Below are 23,411 nucleotides of genomic sequence, written 5' to 3' on the forward strand. Positions count from 1 at the left end.
TTGGAGTGAATTTGTACCAGGCCTGATGAAGGCCAGTGCCTTTTGTCAGCTTTCTACACTAGTTTCCAGGGGCAGGGCCAGACCTCGTAGCAGAGGGGCAGGAGACCATGCTGTTTCACACTGTTCTTAGCCCCAGTTGACAACCGTGGATTAAGCTCGGAAGAAGTGGTCACAGCGCAGTGAGTTATTTCTTGGGGAGTCACAGCTGAACAGATCTTGAGGAAACACCAGTCAGTATTGCATAGGTGAGAAGTTTAACCAAATCCTGCCCACCCCCCACCCACGCTTTTTTTTTTTTTTTTTTTGAGGACATCGGAGAACCTAGAGGGGACAGAGCCACGAGCCCAAGGTCGGTGGCTACGATAACGGTAGCAGGCTATAGCGCCACAGCCAGACGCGCACACCAAGCCCACCCTGTTTCTCTCAGCCCAGCAGCAGCTCACGGGGCGCGGCACAACCACTCCGCATCGCGTCCCCACAGAAACCGCGCCACAGAGCAAGCAGCCAGGCCTAGCCCGGCCCGGGCTCCTTACGCGGGCAGCGCTCAGAGAAGGGGCTGTCAGTTCCCTCGCCTTCTCCTCACAGCCCTGCTGCCGCTGGAGCTACGGCCGCTGCGCCGGAAAGGTGAGACCGCGGGCGGGCCTGGCGGGCCGGGAAACCGCCAGGACGCGGTCGGATCGCGAGCCGTCAGCTTGGGCACCGCGACGAGCTGGGGCGTGGAACGGGGCTGAGGAGAGCTAGGAGTCCCAGTAGGGCCGCCCAAGAGGAGGGGCGGACTGACCGACACCTCCGCCGCATCGGGGCCCTGCCGAGAGACCCGACCCCCGCCCCGCCCCGCCCCGCCCCGCCCCGGCCGCGCGCTCGGCGGTGGATTGGCGGCGTCTGGCGTGGCGGCGCAGGCGCGGCGCCGCGCGGCCGGCCCTCAGGCATGGCGGACGAGGAGTTGGAGGCGCTGCGGAAGCAGCGGCTGGCCGAGCTGCAGGCCAAGCACGGGGTAAGGCGCGGCGGCGCCCGCACCGCCGGTACTGCCCCGCACCGCAGCGCGGCGCCGCCGCCGCCGCCCCCGCTTTTTTTTGCCGCCGCGTCAGGGGGAGCCGGGCGCTCACTGGCGGCGGCAGGGCCTGTCCCTCCGCCCCAACCCACCTAGGGCGCGTGTGGCGGCCACCTCTGGGGGAGCGGGGGCGCGCCCGGGGGGCTCTGAGGGGCGAAGGGCCTCGGCCGGAGGGGAGCGGCCCTGCCTCTGCCCGGCGCGGCCCTTCGGCTGGAAGCGTCGCCGGGTGCGGCCTCGGTGGTTGGTCCCGGGGGGGGGGGCGAGGGTGCGCCGGGCGCCCGGCCCGGCCCCACGGCCGCGTCCTCCTCTTCACCCGCCGCCTGAGCGGCCGTCGCCTTCTGGCGCTTCGGGCCCGCCGCCTGCCCGGGCTGCTGCCTGCAAGGTTCAGGACTTTTCCCTCTCGCGGCCGCTTTCCGTGCCGCTCATAACTTTATGGATTCCCATCGTCAGTTGGTTCAGTCATCTCTTTTCAGGGCTGAAGTGCGTCAATCTGTTCCGCTGTTCCTGTTCCTTCCATATCTATGATCAGCTCGTTTCCTTTCTCTGTGTGGTTTCCCATTCTGCTTTCACGCTATATGTTACCTATAAAATTTGAGGTGCAGGTTCAACATAAAGTTCATTTTTCCCCAGGCTTTTTGTTATTTGCTCCTGAATAGTAATCTCTGCTGCCTACATAGGTCCCAAAATACCATGCTAGGACTGTGGTTTCTTCTGTATTGATAAATACAAAGCGTTACATTTAATTTCATTTGCTTTTAGCTTGCTTTAATGGGTTTAAAATGCTTTTGTCTGTTTTCTGGACTTTGGGAAAGTTTATTATCTTAGACCCTATGGGAAGACCTTTAAATGTCCAAATCTACAACAATTTGTGGCTAGATCCAGCAGCGCTAGTCATCTCACTAGTTTGGATTACTGCCTTGTGAGGAAAATGTAGTGTGGCATGTTTATTTGCTAGGGCAGCAGATTCTTACTTTCAGGATCTCATCCATGGTCAGGCAGGTTTAGCTTACAGTGACCTTGCTGGAATATTTAAAGTTACTGTATAGAATGTTTTTGGGTGATCATATTTATTCTGATACCGTTCTTTAGGATCCTTCTGGTGATCCATCGCAACAGGAAGCAAAACAGAGGTATGAATGAGAATTGTTGAATTTTGGTCTTAAATCTAGTAATTTTTAACCTTTTACTTCTTTTTTTGAGTATTTAATTTCATTGGGATAGTCACCTGCATGTTTTTGTTGTTGTTGGAAAAACCAACGACAAAGAAGCAGAAATGTCCAAGATTAAATCCAAGGATAGCTAAAATCTGATTGATCCCAGCGTGGCTCCCAGGCCATGACTATATTGGATGGTCTGTATTAGAGCTGTCAGGCAGTCTGAACCCTGACTGGGATGGGAGGGCGTGGACGAAAACAGCAGCAGCAGCAGCTTATTTTTACTCTGGGACTCTTCAGAGTGCAATAACCTCATGACCCTCAGTGATATAATAGGATGTTTTGGGGAAGCATCATCACTCCCACTGTCATCTGCTTCTGGAACTCAGAAGCCTTGGCTTTTCAGGCTTGGTGAGGGTTGGTCCTAAGAAAATCTTGAAGGCTGGCAGAGCTCTTCCCAAACTGGAGTTTTGTCTGAGTGATTAATTTGGGTTTGGCTCCATTAGTGCAATGGGAACAGGCTTTCCTAGCTGATTTTATTTTTCTGGGACAGCTATTGCAGTTAAAAATATGAAACAAAATGATTTCGTGTCAGAGCTTAGTGTGGAAACAGCATTTAGTATTTGCACTAAGTAGAAAACTGAAAATAAGTGTTTAAACAGTTAGACTTTGCACGCAAAGTCCATATTAACTGAAATGCATAAAGGAAAATGCCAGTTTTGCAAATACGTAGTCAAATGTTTTAAGTATATGAAGACTTACTGAAAAACTTTAAATAATGAGGTTTGGTTCTGTCTTGCAATTGCTTGGACTGTTCCTCCTCTACCATACGCTCCCTTTGGTGAAATTCCACATGGAACTTAATGCAGAATCTTTATCGTGGGTAGCATGGCTTTTGTCTTTAAGCTGTAATAACAAACAGTAATACGGTGTAAGTAGTAAGCTCCATCTTGACATCTTGGAAGATGTTGTCTGCTATGTAACTTTGTCCGTGTACGTAGAGCAGACATGACAGAAAATGCTATAAAAGAAACCATGTAGATGTAAGGTTTGAAGGGACCTCAAGAAGTCACTTAGATTAATCTAAAGTCTTCTGTAGTTTGCTGTTTTGTGTACATTATTTTAGGTATTTGAAATCCCACCTCTAATGTGTGGTTAATTTTTCATTACAGGGAAGCAGAGATAAGAAATACTATCTTAGCTCAAGTTCTTGATCAAGCAGCTCGTGCAAGATGTAAGCAAGTAATTTTCTGATAAAAAATTCTCGTCTAGCGTACTCCAGTGCTGCTCAAATCAAGCACGTACGTGCTTGTATACAGACCAGACTAGAAAAATATTGTTGTTGATGGAAGGATAAAACTATTATAGTTTTTCAGTTGGTGATATCGGTGATTGGAGGGGGGGCGTTAACTGATGGCTGAATGATGTTAACTAATTTTTTTTTTTGTTAATAGTAGGAATTGTGGTGAGAGTTGACATTACTTAACCTAATTAGGAACAAGTATGTAAAAGTAAGAAATATAACTGTCTTGTATCTTTATTTTGTATAAATGAAAATGCCTTTTTCAATTTATTTCATGACCGTGGCACAAAGAAGAGTTTCATAGGGACATTTGTCACTTTTTAGTTACTAGTGAAGGTATTTGAGTATGTTTTAAAACAAAATGAACAGAGCCTGTTTTTGTTGCAGTAAGCAATTTAGCACTTGTGAAACCAGACAAAGCAAAAGCAGTAGAGAATTACCTTATACAGATGGCAAGATTTGGACAGCTAGCTGGAAAGGTGAGTTATGTTTTTCTAATTCTTTCTTGCACATATTAATTTTCAAACCTAATTCACTAAAAAAAAGATGATGTTTTTAATATCTGTAAATTAAGTAACTGAAAATTGAGAGCTTCTAAATACTATTATATCATTCCATCAAACACCTTTTATAAAAAGGGAAAGTGTGATTCACTTGTTTGATACTAAGCATGTCTCAGAATGTGTTCATATGGCTTTTCTTTCGCTTTCCTAGGTATCAGAACAAGGTTTGATAGAAATACTTGAAAAAGTGAGTCAGCAAACAGAAAAGAAAACAACAGTAAAGGTAAGCTTCGCTTCCTAAATCTAATTTTAATTTGTTAGAGCAGAAAATTGCATGTATTGGACCATTTCGGTTCAGGGTAGAACTTGACTTTGTATTTACCACCTCTCTTAACTACACTGGTAAGTACTGGGACTAAATCATAGCAGTCCTTATCAATAACATAATTTGCAGATACTGGCACTGGGATATCAGTGTTCTCCTATGAGACAGACTTCCCTATGTCTGTCCCATACCATTATGGCAGGCGGGGACTTGGGGAGGGGTGGGTTGTGATGGGGTGAATGTTCTGCTCCCGTGTAATGTATTGTCAAATGCGCCAAGTTTGAAAGGCTTGCTCTATGTTGGATTCACCGTGACCCTTCTGTTTTTACTTCATGGATTTCATTTTAGTTCAACAGAAGGAAAGTATTGGATTCTGATGAAGAGGACGATTATTAATACTACTATAAGACTGTCTGCCAAACAAAAGTCCTGGAAAAAGGCAAGATACTGTTACCAGGCGGAATGCAAGATCTGAAAATGTTTACGCTTCTTTACTTTTTTTTTTTAACAGAAAGGCCAATAAATGAAATTGTCTTGTAAAATAAATCTGAGAAGGGGATTTTGTAACTTATATTTTGTAGTACAAGAGGCCTGAGCAGTGTGGGGTTCCCCACTGCTTCCTTAGCATGAAAATTTTGTTGCCCCTTACTCTGTGTGTAAGCTATGCTTTCAGCAATTGCACACACTTAACTTGCTGCTATTGGAGATACCCTAACATGAGGAGGAGGAGCTAAGTGTAGTGCTGGGAACAGCCCCTCCCTCTAGGAGTTTAAGGCCTTACCTCCAGGTTTTAAATCACAGAAGTGTTAGAAATGAGATTTCCTTAGCCCCTGAAGGAAGCCTATCCAGCAGCTCACTGGCTCTCAAGTCCTTACTGGAAATTTATAAAATAAAGTGAAGGTACCAAAGTAGTATGTGAATCAGACGGCTTCGTACGAGGCAGTCTGTGTAAAGAAACTGTAACCAGCATAAAACTGAACTGTTCCCCTATGAAGTAATCAAGCTATCTCAAAAAAAGCAAGTTAACTGTGTAATACAGCACTGTTCAGACACTTGGTATCGTATATTCTTAAAACTACCTCCATTTTTATCAAATGGCTGGAGTGTTTCTTACCTTGAAAAAAGGACCTTTTCCTAAACTTTCTGCAACTCCTGCATGCATAATGTAGAACTGAACTTGTGCTATATGTTTCTTCAAAAATATGGTTATGGAAATATGTAGGCTAAATACTGTAAAATGCTGACATATACTCTACCACCACACAACCCTTTTCTGACATAATTTAACAGGAATATGTACGATCCCAACCACAATGTTTTTTGGAACAGAATAAAATTGTTTAAAGTGAGCACTAGTGGTTTTTTTTTTTTCATCTTGTGTGGATGTGGTTAAAAAATATTTAAACGGCTGTTATTTTTGTTTCATTTGGACTAGACTGGGCATTTTGCTTGTCTATGTAATTAGGATTCCTTAACTTCAGTAGTATCATGGGTGTATGCTGTATTTCTTTAGAGTAATGACCCTTTACCAGTGTGAAGAGTTTCAAGGCAAGGTGTGGTGATAGATGGTTTAAACGTTTTCCTGTTAGGGTTACAGATATATCCTAAACATCCACACTTCACATTCCCATTCCCAAGTTTATCAAATTCTGCTTATACCAACATAATCTTTATTGCCTTGCACTTCCTCTGAAGCAGCTGTTCCAGAATCTCAGTTGTCAAAATGAAGTAATGGTTTGGATTTATTTTGCTTACAACTTTTTCACAGTTAAACTGGATTGTACAGTAACATGCTTTGCAGACAAATCCCAAGTGTCATGAAGTTGACTTCATCAGTCTCTGCACTACAGATTGCTAGGGGCAGCTTCCTTCAAATCCTATTCCAGTTTAGCCTTTGATGATCAGATCTTTGAATATTAAGGTATTTTTTAATTACAAGCTTGGTTAAGCATGTCAAAGGAAACTTGCAAGCTATTTCATTTACCTGAATAATCTGTTAGTCATTATCTTTCCATCATTTAGATTATAGTGGAACTGTTTTGCATTTAGGTGGCTTTTTTTGAACATACACTATGTATCCAAAATGCCTGGAAATAAGCTTTATCCTAGACTGAACACTGAATAAAATCAAAGCATGGCTCGGTCACCTAAGTAGCCTCAGGTTCACAAGGACCAGTGTTATGATACTGTAATAGAATAGAAAACTCAAGTTTATTTTAAGAAATTTGTACTTTTTCTATAAACTCTGAAGAAAAAAAAATTCCTCTCACATGTCTTAAAATACAGATTTTGTTAAAAAACACAGTAGGCAGTATGCACCAAGTCTGCATTAAGTTGCCTTAGTAAGCTACTATGTTTTTTTTCTGCAAATTTTGTATTTCACTGGGGGAGTGTTCAAAGGCAAGCACTGCTTTAAGTGTTGGCCAATTCTTAAAATCTAAGAGTAAAATCCACAAAGAATTACATAACCATATCGAGGCTGAAACTTGGGAGCGTTTCATCGATGCAAGCTGTTGCAACACTTGCATACAATACAACAAAACACTTTATGCCTAAAATGTAACAGTACTGAACAAGTTGTTTTCCATAACCTGTTGTATTCAAAATTCGTTTTTATTAGAAAAAATGCAAGTAACTAAATTCAGAGTTCACATCCTCTGATACGTATCTCTAAACCTTCCAAAAGTAGTTTAATAAGCTATCTTAAAACCTGTTTCCAAAGCTATTTAACGATACTATGCTTATTAAGGGTCAAGAAAAAAAAGACTTAGTACTGAACTCAGTGTCTTTGTGCTAACTCACTTTTAGTAGTTACAGCAGTATATTCCATACTTACACTCTGTAGCACAGTATCACCAGTATTAAAAAGTTCATAAACTGGTTTTTCTCATCCATGTCATCAAGAAGTCTTAAGAATCATTTAAATACATAGTGTAATGTAAATACAAGCAAAATTCTTAGTGTCTAGCCTGGAAGTCAGATCTATGAAAGTTTAAGCTACAAGTGAACTTTGTCAGTAGTATCTAAGTTATCTGTGCTACAGTTAAGGATAAGTGACTTACCCTAGGTCATCTTTGTAGTGTCACAAGAAAAAAAACCTAGTTTGTATCTCTTTCCTCTTGGTCTTTTGGCTTGCAATAGCTGAACATCCATCCCACCTTTTTAATGGAGCTAGAGAAGGAAGTTACGTGAAAAAATTAGGTTTCACTAACAATTTTATATTGTACACCTCTATGCCTTAAATCCAAAACCACACAACCTAATAATAGTAATCCATGAATGTAGGAGGGAAGAAGGTCATATTGAACTTGAGAGTGAATTCCAACAGATCCCTCAATTTACACACAGACACAAGGTGAAGCCTTCAAATGCCTACAAAAACAAAAGCAAGGAAATCTGTGTAGAAGACTCAGTGCTTTGAAAAACGCACGCAAAGAAAACAGCATTTTCAAGAGTTGTTTTACTTTCTTTCCATCATTTGGCACAAATCCAAGGCACATTAGAAAATCAGGTGAACTCATAAATTATTAGAAAAATAAACACATGACCCTCATCTCCAAATGTCCATATGCGCACTTATTGCACATTTTGCCTCTTAGATGAAAAAGTTATTTGAAAAAAATCAACAGTATGTATTCCAGCTTTGTACTCTGCCAGACAGTTTACTAATACCACAGTTAAAAGAAATAGAATTATTCATACAAACAGTTTATGAAATAAAATGAAACCTGGATGTGATGAGCCAAGAATAAAATACTGCACTTAGAAACCTGGCTTATGCTATTTACACATTTTCCTACCATAACTGAAACAGTAGAAAATGAAGTCCAAATCTAAGCAGCCATTTCAGTTACCTGGGAGCTTTCAATTCTCCAGTGATCACCTCTAGGACTGGGGTAATACTTGGCTTATTCCAACACATGCTTACTGATGTGAGAAGTACCCTTCGTAACTGGAATTTCACCTTTTTAAAGAGCAGTCCAGGGCAGGATTCTAAGCAGCAGTTTTGTCTGCAGATGTTGCCCACGTTCAAAACCACGAAAATTCGTGCATTTTAGCAGGACTTGCTTTGGGAGGGGATGTGGATAAAACAATTTTGTGTGTCCTCATACATGCTTGCTTCTGCATATGTTTTTTTTAATTAGGCTGCAAACAGTGAGTCCAAAGTTTATGTTTGTCAAGGGCTCTCCACTTTTTCTCAGTATCTTGGCTCCTGTATAAGAACTTGATATTGCTGATCCAATACAGGGAAGCGTTGCAAAGAAATTAGCAAGGATTACATCCCTTCACATTAATAGCATGTATAAATTTCTAATGTGGCATCACAGATGTTACAATTGTTTTCCTAGCTACTGAAATATACAGAAATATATACTATAATGGTTTGTAACATTACAATAAAAATAGAGACATTTCAGTTACCTCTGGCAATAAATACCTTGTTATCCAATATACCTTTATAAATATATATATTTATATATAGTTATCCAATGTAGTGATAAAAACTGAAAATGCAAAAATTATTCAAAGACTTTTAAAAACAAAGTGGGTGGCTGTAAAATACAATACAGGGTTTCATTTGGTTTACTGTTACATATAATTTTTTTTTAATAAGTGCTAAGCAGAATAGGAAAGTAATTTTGCTGTCTACATCTCGGTACGTCCCTGTTTGTTGAGATCAATAACGATCTGGCTGTGTAGTTACCTCCAACATAAACAATTCGATCTTCGTCCATACTAGTAACATTCTGTTTCTGCTGAAGAGTTGTCCTTCTGTTCTGTTCCGAAGGCAGGCTTGCAAGCGTCACTGAATTCTTTGATACACAGTGAAGGGTTACTGAAATTAACATCGCCTAGTTCCTCAGTTTTTGACATAAAATTCACACTTCCTTGTCAATGTTTTGAAAGCAAGTCATCACAGCAGTCTCTTGACTGTGAAATACTTGGATTTCTCGAGCTGGATAAACTATTATCGATGACATTATCTGCTGAAAGCGGCACATTAACAGTGTGTCTTCGGTGCATTAATTTACTCCTGTGAGGAACTTCTATCATGTTGTCGTGTTTCACAAACTCACCACTGCATCCTGCGTCAGTCATCTTAACTTTGCTCTGGTCCAGCGTTTCAACAGATTTTAACTTGGTTTTATCAAAGCTTTTAATAGCTAACTGTGAGGGTAGAAAAATGGTGCGTTAAAAGCATTGTCTAATTCCTTCATTACAAAGAAGTAAAATGAATATAGTGTTTCTTGAATATAATTATCACATTAATTTCATTGTATTCTTTATATGGAGAACAAAGCCAAGGATTAAAAATATCATACTTTGTAGGACAGTAATTATATTTGGTCTACATACAAGAAAAGAAGAGGCCAGCCAGCCAGCCCCAGGCTGTACATGCATCAGTACCAGAACTGAAAAGATAATGAAGGCATTCCAAAACTTATTTTCACTGCACTATCCCAGTATCATCCTATCTCTTCTAAATACCTTTTGTAATGCAAGTCTCGAGGTACTTGAAATAAACAGCCACTTCTTTTGCCAATTAGAAAGGTGTAAATAGCAATACAGACAGGCACAACCAGGCACTGCTGAAGGCAGAAGCAAAAAATCCCTGCTTACAGATCTTATGTGCCACCCTCCCCACTCCCCTTAAAGACTCTTTGGTCATTCCAACTATTCTTATCTTCCATTTCCATATCTGCTCCTGATTTTTCCTTTTCAGAGTGCGTGGCTCTCCTTGATTACTGTCTGCTCTGCAAATGTTAAACTAACTAAGAGAAAAAAGAGAATCCAAGCATGCTAACAGCAGATTTTTTTAAGATAAGAACTAAAGGCAGACATTAATTATGATAGCCCTTTATTGAAATAATGGCAACAATCTTGAAAATGTTTCAGATGGAGATTATACATGTTTAAACCCACTGGCAATTTAGAGCTGTATAACCTGTAAATTCACAAAGCCATGATGGTTGCACATGGTTAAGTGCTGTGTATCATAGTCGCATATTAGTTTTCTGACACCTGCTGTACTTGCATGACATACTGCCTTCAGCGATCCACAAGTATAAAACCTAAATCCCACATTTAATTAAATAGTGGGATATTACCATTAATACTAGAAAGCATTAATAAAATATTACAGTTCTATAGCATTAATTTGGCATTTTCAAGGCTCTTTGCAAATGTTAAATCTCATAAGGGCTCTATGAAATAGAACAGTATTCCATTTTCTAGGTGGAGATGAGTGGCAGAGGCTGCATTTCCAAGGCTATGTCAGTCTAATAATGTGCAGCTACTGAACTAACCTGGCAGAAAACTGTTTTCTTTTGAATAGGTTAGTTTTCCTCTTGATTTAGTATGCTGAAATGGCTTGGCAGAAGGTCCAGTGAGAGTCAAAGCCAGTGTAAAGGAGGACGAGGGAGCATGTGCTCTGGGTGGAGGGCAGCAGCCAACAGTCAGACTGGCGTAGGGCACCACAGTGCCCCCAACCACAGATGAATGGATTACATGCATTTGTGTCACAGCTGGCAACACAACAGACAGTTTGCTATTACCCATGCAAACAAGCTCCTCCTACAAGCAGACTTACCATGCAACCCCCAATTCTAATCAACAGAAAAATTTTTCTCTTGTAAATTCTTCCCTTGTATCTCTGCTTGGCTACAGCTCTGATAAGCTGTAGGAGATTTTCAAGCCTTGGCATAACCTAGGTTTTGCTAGATGTTACACAGAAAACAATACAGAGATGAAGCCTGCAATAAAAGTCCTAAGGGGTATGAAAGTAAGAATAAGATGTTTAAGAGGTGTTATAGAAGCACCACTGAAGTTTGAGCAATGATGAAACATTAACAATTTAGCAGACAGGTCAGAACTTTTGGGATTCTCTGACCACCACTAGTAAAAAAAAACTTTCCCGTTACATGTATCTATATTAACAGCAGACAAAACAAACCGATTTGCCGTATTACACAAGTAATTCAAGCAAGTATTTCCACCTACCTGATGCAATAACTGATAGTCAAAATTAGGGACACTTTTATCTCTTGTTATTGTTCTCCGTAAGTGTTTTGCTCTAAAAAATATTTTAAAGAAATTAAATTTAACTATGTACATCTTTCCACAAACGTCCAACCAAAGAAAGCCCACGAGGTGGCACTATCTCAACATAGAAAGGCTACTACCTGACCTCAAAATGACAGCCTACTAGTATTCCCTGTATTTTATTACAGAATATACATTAACGTTTAAAAAGATCCTAGGCAAACACTAACCATTGCATGAAGCACTAAGATAATATTTTTAAAACGGTCTGGCTTTGAAATTCTTAACTTACGGTACACCAAGTATTAGCCAAAAACAATTTTAAATACATTTGCAAGGGCTCCTCTGCCAGCCAGATCTTCCCTCCCACTGCACAGCACATCACTGCTGTCACCACAGTGAGTATGTCATGCCTAGAACATCTGTCTGGTGATATGAATGTGCGTGCCTTGGAGGATTAACATCTACTGTCGAATTAGTCATATGTGATGTGTAACAATGCTTGACCCACTTTTGGGCTCTATTAAAGGTTGTACTTTTTGTTCACTTATGGGAAGCAATAAACTTACTTCTGAGGAAGCTTCTATGCTTACTTGTTAAATCTGTTAATTGATTGGACCAGTTGAAGTTGTCTGCTTATCGGATCATCAGCTTTCTCACATGGCTTAGAATCCACTAGGGTTTAAAAGAACAGGCAGCTAAAATTACAATGGAGTCACACTTAAGAATTAAAAAACACAGTTCTGAATGAAAAGTGGTATCTACTGACATCAGAGTTAAAATCTTACAGTAAAACTCTAATAGTAATAACCTGAATCAGAGTTGCAATTTATCTCTGGAGATTTTAAAGCATTTTAAGTCACAGGAGTAGGTATTCATCAGATTAGCATGACTGGCCAAGCTTCTGAAGAGACCATGTAATTCTGGACTTTGAGGCCCTTAATTCCAATTTTGACAAGCCTGAATTAACTAACACACAGATGCTGTACCACCTCTTCATTAATACTACCTACTCATGTCTTCTGTTGTTCTTTTAGTACTGTGTAATATTTGAAAGGATTATATCAATCTTTGGCATCAGGATACTGTGATTAATTTTAGTTTTGTATTAATGAAACATTCACAGTCTTTCCCAGGGAAGCAGGCAAGAGTTATTCTGAAAAGCCTAACTAAAATTCATGGATGCTGAAATGGGCACTCCCACTCCTCATCTTCCCTAATTCCTGCTCATGCAGCCTCACTGTTGTCCTTCCACGGTGCTGATGGCAGCGAGTCCTCTACTATGCTGAGTTGTCTAGCTCACCACAAAACTTGGTACACCCCTCGCCCCAGGCTGGTGAACACTATCAGCTTGAAAATCAATCTGTAATACTTCTGAACCAGCATAAGGAAAGTAGTGGATAAGCAAGACCAGAAGCTGAGGGCGAGAGGGAAGAGGTGAGGATGGACGGTGAGTAACATCATCTCTTTCAAGTGGCAATAAGTCATTACATCAGCTCAGCTGTATTGTCAAACTGTACCATGTGTCTCAACATATGTGCTTAGACTGTACTATATGTGGCCATTTACTGAAAGACATTCTTTTGCAAACAGTGCTTAACAGTTTAGACAGTTAGCTCTTATTCCTGTCCCATAACACGAGAGACAGTAACCCATGGAAAGATCACTCCCTACCCTGTTTTAGGGCAAACTAAATGACAACTAGAGGTGATTTAAATTAATCTGTTTTACTTTGCACTGAAATGGACAATTATTACATGGCTAATGATATAATCTCAAATATGGCATGCTTCTTAACTTCAAATGTTTTTGTATGTAAAATCCCCCTCCCACGCACCAAAAAAGTGAAAACTGAGTTTGCAGCCACGTCATGAATATAACACAAAGTCTGCTGCATTTAGTTATAGTATTTTAGGTGTTACCAGTAATAAATATGCAAAATAGTTGTCTGTCCTTTAATTATATGTAGTCACACGTGAATTCTTAAATCCCTTTTTATTCATACCAGTGGAAATATGACATGTACCTTTTCTTCTTATCTTGATAGTAGCATGCTGCTCACATTCCTTTTCTCTCTCTGCTGATGTAGGCACATAGCTTGGTGCTGTTTCCAGCAACTTAATGATATTCGAATTCTTAATTTTTAAATTTCCCATTTTCACCATTATTAAAGAAAAAGAAAAACATCAGTACAATTTAGGATTCTAGTCTATGCAGAATGTGTTAATTAATGATGCCAAAATGAATGTAACGCTCACAAAAATACGTCATTATAAACACAAACTTTAAATTGTATCAATTTGGGCAGGGACAAAATCAGCATTCCACAAGTTGCACTGTATCGGAGCAGTGATGATGTAGTCTTGACCTATTACTTTAACCTGTGTTGTTCATGGCTAAGCTAATTTCAGTTTAAATGGTAATACACATACTAAAATTGATTCAGAACGGAATTTTGTGGTCATTACGCTACATCTCAGAGGCTGTTTAAGCCAATAAAGATAGGGACCATGAATCCAATAATTTAAAGAGTGAAATAATTATTTATGATTTAAGGTTTCATATTATGTTTTTGCTATTACTAAAGCAGAAGGTCAGAGTTATTGATGACAACATAAAAGGTATCATAAGGTATAAAGAGAAGAAGATGCTGGGTGGAACAAGAAAGATTGCTAGCAGTGTAACTGATTAGTGAAAGTCATTCATTTTTCTACATTCAACATTTCTTCTGCTCTCTCTGGCATTACCAGCATAGATCTTAATGCCATTTTTATTCATGGATGTGCTTTCACTCTTTCTAGGCTCATCCTTTTTGTCTAGAATAACTTGTTTTAGAAATGCAACAGATCTCATATACTACTGGTGTCATATTGTATGTTGTACAATAAACAGGCACCTTAAGTCTTTATATCACGCATAATTGTTAAATACAGAAGCCTTGGCAAATATTGTTGTGACAAATAGTTGTATTTGTTTTCTTTCCTACATTACGCACAGGGAACTTTAGGAAAATCTAACCTTAGAAATGAGCTTTCTGCACTCACCGGCTCGGCACAGTCTGCAGGGGTACAGTTCCTTTCGTTCCTTATGTGTGTCAGTGCACCATTCTGGAGTAGCAAGTCTACCAGCGCTTCGTTCTTTCCTATCACGGCCTCGTGCAGTGCTGTATTTCCTTTGGCATTAGAAAGGTTAACAGAAGCCCCATGCTGGACAGCAAGATAAAATTGAAGTTATAAAGACAGGGTAGCATGGAATGGAGATACCACATTACTCCTCTGTTTTTCTCTCCTTTTATTTTCAATGTATGAATGAGAACAATGCCACAGAAGCCTAGTAGCTGTATATGAACACAGAAAGCATATGCTAGCAATCACCAGTTCAACAGTAGGCCACCTGATCATATTATTTCCCCCTCTCTCATAGCCGTATATAATGGATTTCATTTTTGCATGTATCTACTACATATTCCAAGTTTTAAGAGATATTTAAAAAAAAAAAGAATCACAAAAAACTCAAAAAACCCTATGCAATAGAATCATAAGCAAGAAAACCTAACACCTGCCACAGAAAAGTTCCATTAAAACAGCTAGCTGTGCAACAGTAAAGTAATATTTATCTAATAAAAAACCATGAAGGGAAGGCAAGGGATTGAAACGAGTGAGATAGCAAATAATACTCTTATTTTTTCCCCAGGTAGTTTTGACAGAGAAATGTGTAAATAAAAGTACTGATCCTGAGTACTGGATAAATGCAGACATCATGTAAGAAATACTATTCTGAATATTCTGTTTTCAGTGATCTTACCTGCAACAACAAGGCAGTAGTCTCATACTGACCATTCAAGCATGCATAAATTAAAGGAGTATTTCCGTATATATCCTTTTTATTTTGTTTAGCATTGTAATCCATCAGACACTTTACCACCTATTGAAAGAAGTAACAACTCTTTAAGATACCAGCTAACCATAATCATGCAGTGAAATCCTCCCCCTTTTTTTTTAATGGTTTTTTTTGAGATCTAGAATGAAAAAGAAATGGAAGAAAAAGGATGGAGAAAACAAGTCTCATCTTTGCCAAACAGATGACAACCACAAGCATCCCCTCCTATCATACTAATTTTCATATTTTACCACAGACTTGGAAAAAAAACTTTAAGCAACTGAAAGAAAGGCCAGAAAACAAAACTCGAGGTATGTGAAAAACTTACATAATCAATAACTTAACAAAACATCAAAAGCAAATGCACACACAAACAGTGGTGCTTCCAAACTCCTTCCCCACATCCCAAACTCATCAGAATACTTGGAAGGCGTTCTTCATGTTCGTGAACATACCCCATAACCTAACCTTCATTAACCTACAAGTTTGAGTTGTATTCTTTCTTCTTGCTTCCCTAGTGCTTTGTCTCCCCATCATCTTCAAAATTCTCAAAATTTTTTTCCTCTTACAGTCCTCAGGTCCTTACTCTTAGAACCCTAGTTTCCCACTTATCTGCATATTCCCATTTGCATGTCTGCAACTGCTTTCTCACCATCATTATTTTTGCCATCTCATTTACTCTCCCTCCTGTATTGATATCCTCCCCATACCACCTCATGCTTCTCCTTCACACCGCTTATGCTTCCCCTACAAATCAATGGGCCCTGATGCCATCCACCCGAGGGTGCTGAGAGAGCTGGCTGACATCATCGCAAGGCCACTCTCCATAATCTTTCAGAAGTCATGGAGAGCGGGGGATGTCCCAGAGGACTGGAGGAAGGCAAATGTTACCCCTATCTACAAGAAGGGCTCAAGGGACGATCCGGGTAACTCTAGGCCCATCAGCCTTACTTCAGTCCCTGGGAAAGTCCTGGAACGAATCCTCCTGGGGGCCCTCACAAGTCAAATGAAGCACGTGACTGGGAAATGCCAACATGGCTTCACTAAAGGCAGATCGTGCTTGACAAACCTGGTGGCCTTCTATGACAAGGTGACTGGCCTGGTTAACATGGGGCGGGCAGTGGACATTGTCTACCCAGACTTCTCCAAGGCCTTTGATACAGTCACCCCCAGTCTCCTCCTGGAGAAATTAATCCGTTATGGCCTAGGCAAGTGGTCTGTGCAGTGGGTGGGGAACTGGCTGACAGGCCACACCCAAAGGGTGGTGGTAATTAGCTCTTTCTCAAACTGGCAAGCTGTCACTAGTGGAGTCCCCCAGGGATCAATACTGGGCCCAATGTTATTCAATGTCTTTATAAGTGATCTGGATAACGGCATCAAGTGTAGCCTGATGAAGTTTGCTGATGACACCAAGTTGAGTGGGGAAGTAGGCACTCCGGAAGGGAGAGCTGCTCTGCAGGAGGATCTGGATAGGCTGGAGCAGTGGGCCAGCAAGAACCTTATGAAGTTCAACAAGGAGAAGTGTAAGGTCATGCACCTGGGAAAACATAATCAGGGGGTGCAGCACAGACTGGGATCCACCTGGCTGGAGAGCAGCTCTGTGGAAAGGGACCTGGGGGTCCTGGTGGACAGGAAGATCAACATGAGCGAACAGTGTGCTGCTGCGGCCAGGAAGGCCAACAGGATGCTGGGTTGCATCAAAAAGGGCATCACCAGCAGAGAGAAAGAAGTTATTATCCTGCTCTACTCAGCGCTTGTCAGGCCACACCTGGAGTACTGTGTGCAGTTCTGGTCCCCGCTGTACAAAAAGGATGTGGACAGGCTGGAAGGGGTCCAGAGAAGGGCCACCAAGATGATCAAAGGACTGGGAAGCCTGCCGTATGGGGATAGGCTGGGAGAGCTGGGTTTGTTCAGCCTTGAGAAAAGGACGCTCAGAGGGGATCTCATCACCATGTACCAGTACTTAAGGGGTAGCTACAAAGAAGATGGAGACTCCCTTTTTACAAGGAGTCACATGGAGAGGACAATGGGGAATGGACACAAATTGCTCTTGGGGAGATTCTGATTGGACACGAGAGGAAAATTTTTCACAGTGAGGACAGTCACCATTGGAATAATCTCCCCAGGGAAGTGGTTGACTTGACCATGTTGGACACCTTTAAAAGTCGTCTGGACTTCTTGTGAAGATGTCTGGGCCATCTTGTCTAGACTGTGCTCTTCCTAGAAAGGTTGGACTAGATGATCCCTGAGGTCCCTTCCAACCTGTGATTCTGTGATTTGAAGTCAGGGATGAGGCTTTCTCCTATCCCCAGAACTCCACTTGGCTCGTAATCGCCTTAAATGAGTTGAAGATACAGTAAATATCTAATACTGTGGCAGCTGAAGATACAAAGTCCACTGTATCAACCCATGTACACATAACCTTGTTGAATAGAAGGGACAGAGAGAAAATACACAGGAAGATTCAGCTGCACAAGGTATTTTTAAAGTGTTTGATGTACAACAGTAGCTATTTGCAGCACTTTCATTAAACCATTATTTTAGGTCATTTAGAAAGAAATGGTGCCTACTGAAACTGTTTCAGTTGAAAGATCCCCTTTACATCTGGAGATTTTAGACACTGAAAGAAAAACCAGAATCACCAAACTATTTTCACTGTTACCAGTTTAGTCTTGTTGATAATTTGTTGATAATTTCACAAAACAGCTTTCTGTTGGTGGTTAAGTGTTAAATAGCTTGCGTTTATGAAGAGGCTCAGTTACCTGGAAGTGACCTTTCTGGCAGGCTAGATGAAGAGGAACTGCATGTTTTGCATTCTTGGCACTGATACTGGCTCCATGTTTCAACAAGAGAGAGACAAGTTCAGAGTGTCCATGCAGTGCAGCCATATGCAATGGTGTAAAACCATCTTGGTTTGACACATTTATTCCAAGTCCATTAGCTGAGATCCTCGCAAATTTCTGTTGAGGAAAATACACAACAAAACTATATAATTAATCAAGCTACTTTCCATTAACCAAAAAGCAGCCAAATACCTACTAGGTATATACAAAACAGGTAGATGAACATTACAAAATCTTCCTTCTGCCACAGAACCTAATTTGAGACCTTCAGGAAAAGAGTTAGTAAACCACAACAGCTTAGTAGTATTTTTCAACAGGACAATGAGGTTCATTTTTCTCTCTTTTCTTCCAGCATGACAGCTTCATACAGAGAAATTCCAAGCAAAGTATTAATGATATTTTAAAAAGGCTGAAGCAGCACGGGTTGAGACAGAAGTAAAACTTACAGTTTTTATATAGCTGTTAGGATGCTCATACATATGGAGAGTAAGTGTTAATATTATGAGTTACTTTCATTTATACAGACATCTATGCTCTTGGAGACAGATGCTACACACCTATTTAACTGCTACATGAAGCTTGAGGTAATAGGGGTAAAAACTAAAATCCATTTTATTCATGTGGAAGTAAAACTGGCCCGGAGAAGAGACTCTCATGGGGAGTCAAGATAATGAAACCACCTAGAAGACAGCTTACACAGCAGTACAGAACATCCTTTATTACTCCTCTCGTAAACTGTGTAGGTGCCTAACATTTACAGTGGTAGACAATCTGTCATTCTACCTATCCGCAGTGTGCTTTTAAATGTGTGCCTACCTAACACAGTGGTTAAGACTAGTTAACAAGTTCCTTCTACTTTTCATTCAGTATACAAGTAAATTCCACATCAAATGCCGTTCCTTCCCCTGTTATCAATAAAATGAACTTTATCGTCTCAGGCTCTGGCATCTTTAGCACATGATCTCTGTACTTGGGGTACATGGACACATGTTACCAGAGAATGGTGCGATGGTGAAGCTTTTAAGGCCAACTAGCATACTCTTAGCCTGCACAAAATAAACATACAGTAGCAGTGACAAATTTAGAAGTTGTTAAGTGTTAAGGCATCTCACATTTTCTCAGTTAAGTGATATGGATACCATTACCTTAAAGTAGCCAATACGCTGAAAATTTATACTTTGGTTTATTTTGCAATGACTTGCTGCTATGTATACCTTCAGATATAGTAATAAGTTTTCTTCCTGAAAGGCAAGTAATTGATTTTCTACTTCCAAGAAGCTGGGATCATTCCTTATGTAAATTAAAACAAAAAAACAAACCAAACAAAAACAATGTATTGTAAAGCCTAATTCTCCTCTGCAGCCTGTGATAAATACGGGGAAAAGAGGTCTTCGCAATTGATAAGGAAGACTTTGCAATTTAATCTCTGAAGAGGTTTTAGATATAGCTTGTATAAAAGATGTCATGCAATTAAAAGACTTTATCAGCATTAGATTGATTATAGGATTAGCAGGTATTCCTTGCTAAACTGATTACTAACGGATAAGTAGATAGTCTGTGACAGTTAGCAATGTAAACTATAAATGAGAACCCGGAGAAACTGAGGTTTAGAAAAAGATTTTTCCCATTTATTCAAAGTTGTCCAAACCTTAATGACAGCAGTCCACATATTCTAAAAGAAAACTGCAAAGTTTCTGCATTCCATTAGATATTGAGCAAGTCTTTGAATACTGTTCCTGTATCCAAAATTTTCTACAGTTCAATTAAAAAGAGAACAATTTTGTTACATCAGATGAACTATGTTAAGATCTCTATATATTTAATTGTTTTTTCAACAGAGATACAGAGGTGTTGGGCAACATGAATGCTACTTCCCTAGAGCTAAAAGTTACATTACAAAAATATAAATTATTATTTTTACAGAATGAATATTCCAACCTTTTGTGCTGGCCCACATTTTGAACACTGGCATAACGGATGGCAGAATTCTGTTTTTGATGTACTGACTGTGTCGTCCTCATCTTCTAAGTCTTCTTCCATCAATTCCAAGAGGTAACGTACCTGGCATAAAAAGCAAGTCCTCCTTTATAGAGTCCAAAGGTTCGATGTCCTAATAAATTTGCATATGTAGACAAGTAAGATTTCACAAATGTACACTTGTGAATATCTAGGGATGCTATACAGCTGCCTCCTGGCATCAGCTGCCCACAGGCTAGAAAGTTCACCAAGTATAGCAGTGAACTAAATGATAAATGACTTCATGCTGCCTCATCAAGACTTCAGTGTTCACCTGTTATCAAACCCTCCAAATCCTTTTGGCTCAGATGATTTGTGCCAACTCATATCAACGCAAATTTTGTTTCATCTTTTGCTTTTACAAACATAAGTGACAAGGATGATGACATTTAACTGATATACAAAACTTTGCAGGGACACTGACTTCTCTTAGGTCTGTCACTTCCCAGGAGTTTGACAGTTTCACTTTTTCCTCCGTGTACAATGCTTCATTTTTGAGAGAGAGAGGGGCCCTTCAGTGAAGACAGTTTTAGGACTCAGAGCATTCATGTGCAATTTGCAAATGGTGACGCTTACTGCATGTTAATTTTACATTAAATTTTATACAACAAAAAAAAGCTGTTTAAGAAATATATTTTTACTTTGAAATTCATTAATCCACTGTAATCTAAGACATCTTAGAATTAGCAGTGACTGTATTAAGTCTCCGTTATTACACCATCTGGAAATGTTAAGCTTGACATCTATTCTGAGTTTGTATTACACTCAATGAGACAAGTCTTTCAGAAACCCAAGTCAAAAGTGGGAATTAGATTGGTCTCATAGTGCAAGGGACACTGCACTAAGTCACCTTCTTCTAGGTGCATGAAAAGGGCTAACATCATGGTGCTCAAAGATCAAGACAGAAGGAGGATCAGGGCACATGTGTGTGGAGGCTAGATCTCTCAGAGCTCCTGCAGATCTTCTGGGACCTCCCAGACCCAGTGCAGGATTACATACTGGGTATGCAGCTGTAATACACGTCATCTTGTGAAGGGTTTTCCACTTACTCTTTTTTTTTTTTCTTAGCAGCTTTTAAGAGAATTGTCAAAAGATGTATCACTGTCATACCACTATGAAGAAAGATTAACCCTTTGCCTCCTACTGAACAATGGCATGGAGCAAAATCGAGTAACGACTTTCTGCTGAAACTGAGACAGAAGCATCTTGCTGGATTTGTGGGTTGGGTTTGATGCCGCAGAAGTGGACCTATCCAAGAGCTCTACAGATGCTAGTCAAGAAGAGAATGGGGACAATTTCCTACAGGCTCCTCCCACTGTATTTACTCTTGCACTTGTCAGCAAGTTCTGATTTTATCATTAAGGTAGCTCTGGGAAACCAAACAGACATTCATAATCTATCCAATTAAACAGATGCAGCTAGAATAAAACCTAGGGCAACTAGTAAGGGCCACATACCTGATTCTGAATAACATAATTGAGACAGAAAAGGGATGCTTTTCACAGGGAGTATTACTTTCCCTGCAAATTCCACATTGTTCTCTGGAGTGAAAAGAAATATTCTCTCAAGCTTGTTTGTTTATGGAAGGCCAGATCAGTGAAGGTTTACTATCTGCTACATTTGTATATGTCTAAAAGAAATAGTACTGTCACTTCACTTCCCCCTTTCCCTGCAGACTGACCAAGACACTCACAACTGACACTTTCTCCTTCTTCTATCACAACTCAATACTACTGCTGTCATTATCCAAATATGCAGCTCTGAATATACCAACACCAGTGTCACACCAAAAATCTGAACATGCTACTCCCATGCATACCTCTCTATAATTACAGTGGAATAGCCAATTTTTTTTTGTTTAAAGGTTTTTTGGTCAAAAGGTTAAACGCACTTGCAAGCAGACACACACTGAAGCATCTCAGGAAATTGTCCATAATCTCCCTTTGACAGTTAACTTGTCATCTAAAACCTTCTTTACATTGCAGAGTAACACACTTTCTGGAATATTTAGCAGAGCACTCCAGGGCCACTGTACCCTGCATGCCAGACTTTTAGCTGCTCCACAAGGTTTATTTTATGCAAGAAATTTGTGGGGTTTTTGTGGTGGATTTGCACATATCCACTCCACTGGGAAGTCAAGACTAGCTGGGTGAAAGGAATTTCAGAAGAGTATGTAACCCAGTATTGTACGCTGACACAAAGTCAATTCTTCCTTAGTACCATTGACAGAAGTTTGACCAATCTCTTCTCAAATACTTTTAACACAAGAGGTTCTGTAACCTCCCAGGTCTGTTCTAGTGTTAACCCACTCAAATAATAAAAGGGGTTTTTTATTTGCTTGTTCTTTAAATCTAAGTATCTCTGTTGAAAGCTGAATAGTTCATCTGTCACTAAGGAGCCATGGCATACACCTGACCACCAAATTCAATCACTAAGAATGAAAGATCGAAAATTGATATTAAGCAGTATCGACTACTACTACACCATACCTTACTGACATAGAGCCATATAAAGGCTTTGTTACAACTCTTAACTGTCTCCACCAATAATGGAGCTATAATAATTTTCGACCAATTCAGCAATCACTAAACACATACAAAGAACAGTTTGAGAACCTCCCCAAAAAAAGCTGCTGCATAACTCTGAAACATATTTTGGGAATAACACTTAATCCTTTCTATAGAGATATTCCCTCCATACTGTCCAAAAATACTTATTTCTTACTACAGATACATAAAATTTACCAAAGTGGGCTATATTTTATTTTCAAAATGTAGAATTAGTTGCCATTGAGTCAGCTAATTAAAGTAAGTGCCATTAATACCATTATCTCCCATCTACAGCATACTTGCTTTTGAAGTTTGCAGGTGCTACAATGATGACAAAGGTTGTTTTCTGGCTTCCTGAACAATCACAGCACAATTTTTTTTCAAATCTTCCAGTTTCATAGCACTCCAGTTTCAGAGCACAAGCCTCCTCTTGCAAAGCTCAATCGGCTGTCACAGCAGAAACCTACAACAGCACTAATGACCCTATTGCTGCTTCTGTTCCTACGGAAACAGACCTCAGGCTGCCAGAACACGGTAAGAGTTTTTAAATATCTGTAGTTCTTTAATAGATATGCAAGCTGTAACCTTTGCCATCCAATTGGACAATTCTCTTTATAATGAAGTTTTTCATGAACTTGAGTAATGTGGAAAGTAAAGCCACAAAAAATAAGGTGATTTGGTCACCTGAATGTTAGATTTCTAGATGCTTTTCATTGCAGATATCTGTTAAGTAGTGCTAGATGC

The 23,411-nt window shown here is 40.1% G+C and overlaps 2 protein-coding genes across 5 annotated transcripts in view; one reads left to right on the top strand and one right to left on the bottom strand.

Moving 5' to 3' along the window:
* The first annotated feature begins 843 nt into the window (after nucleotides 1-843).
* PDCD5 (programmed cell death 5) lies at nucleotides 844-5,685 on the top strand. The gene is made up of 6 exons (XM_064459521.1): nucleotides 844-994; nucleotides 2,141-2,181; nucleotides 3,378-3,439; nucleotides 3,896-3,987; nucleotides 4,223-4,294; nucleotides 4,685-5,685. The coding sequence occupies exons 1-6, from the start codon at nucleotides 929-931 to the stop codon at nucleotides 4,730-4,732; spliced, it is 381 nt and encodes a 126-aa protein (XP_064315591.1). The 5' UTR covers nucleotides 844-928; the 3' UTR covers nucleotides 4,733-5,685.
* A 2,093-nt stretch (nucleotides 5,686-7,778) lies between these two features.
* ANKRD27 (ankyrin repeat domain 27) overlaps nucleotides 7,779-23,411 on the bottom strand; it is a 48,960-nt gene continuing 33,327 nt past the window's right edge. For all 4 annotated transcript variants that reach the window (XM_064459523.1, XM_064459524.1, XM_064459522.1 and 1 more), the window contains 8 exons: nucleotides 20,041-20,163; nucleotides 18,022-18,219; nucleotides 15,185-15,304; nucleotides 14,425-14,586; nucleotides 13,407-13,515; nucleotides 11,974-12,055; nucleotides 11,339-11,411; nucleotides 7,779-9,505 (listed from right to left, as the gene is read on the bottom strand). In XM_064459523.1, the coding sequence (XP_064315593.1) occupies nucleotides 9,230-9,505; nucleotides 11,339-11,411; nucleotides 11,974-12,055; nucleotides 13,407-13,515; nucleotides 14,425-14,586; nucleotides 15,185-15,304; nucleotides 18,022-18,219; nucleotides 20,041-20,163 (1,143 nt within the window). In that variant the 3' untranslated portion in view covers nucleotides 7,779-9,229. The remainder of the gene's footprint in view (nucleotides 9,506-11,338; nucleotides 11,412-11,973; nucleotides 12,056-13,406; nucleotides 13,516-14,424; nucleotides 14,587-15,184; nucleotides 15,305-18,021; nucleotides 18,220-20,040; nucleotides 20,164-23,411) is intronic.

This window comes from Phalacrocorax carbo, chromosome 8 (assembly GCF_963921805.1).
Source record: "Phalacrocorax carbo chromosome 8, bPhaCar2.1, whole genome shotgun sequence".
In the NCBI taxonomy this organism is placed as follows: domain Eukaryota; kingdom Metazoa; phylum Chordata; class Aves; order Suliformes; family Phalacrocoracidae; genus Phalacrocorax; species Phalacrocorax carbo.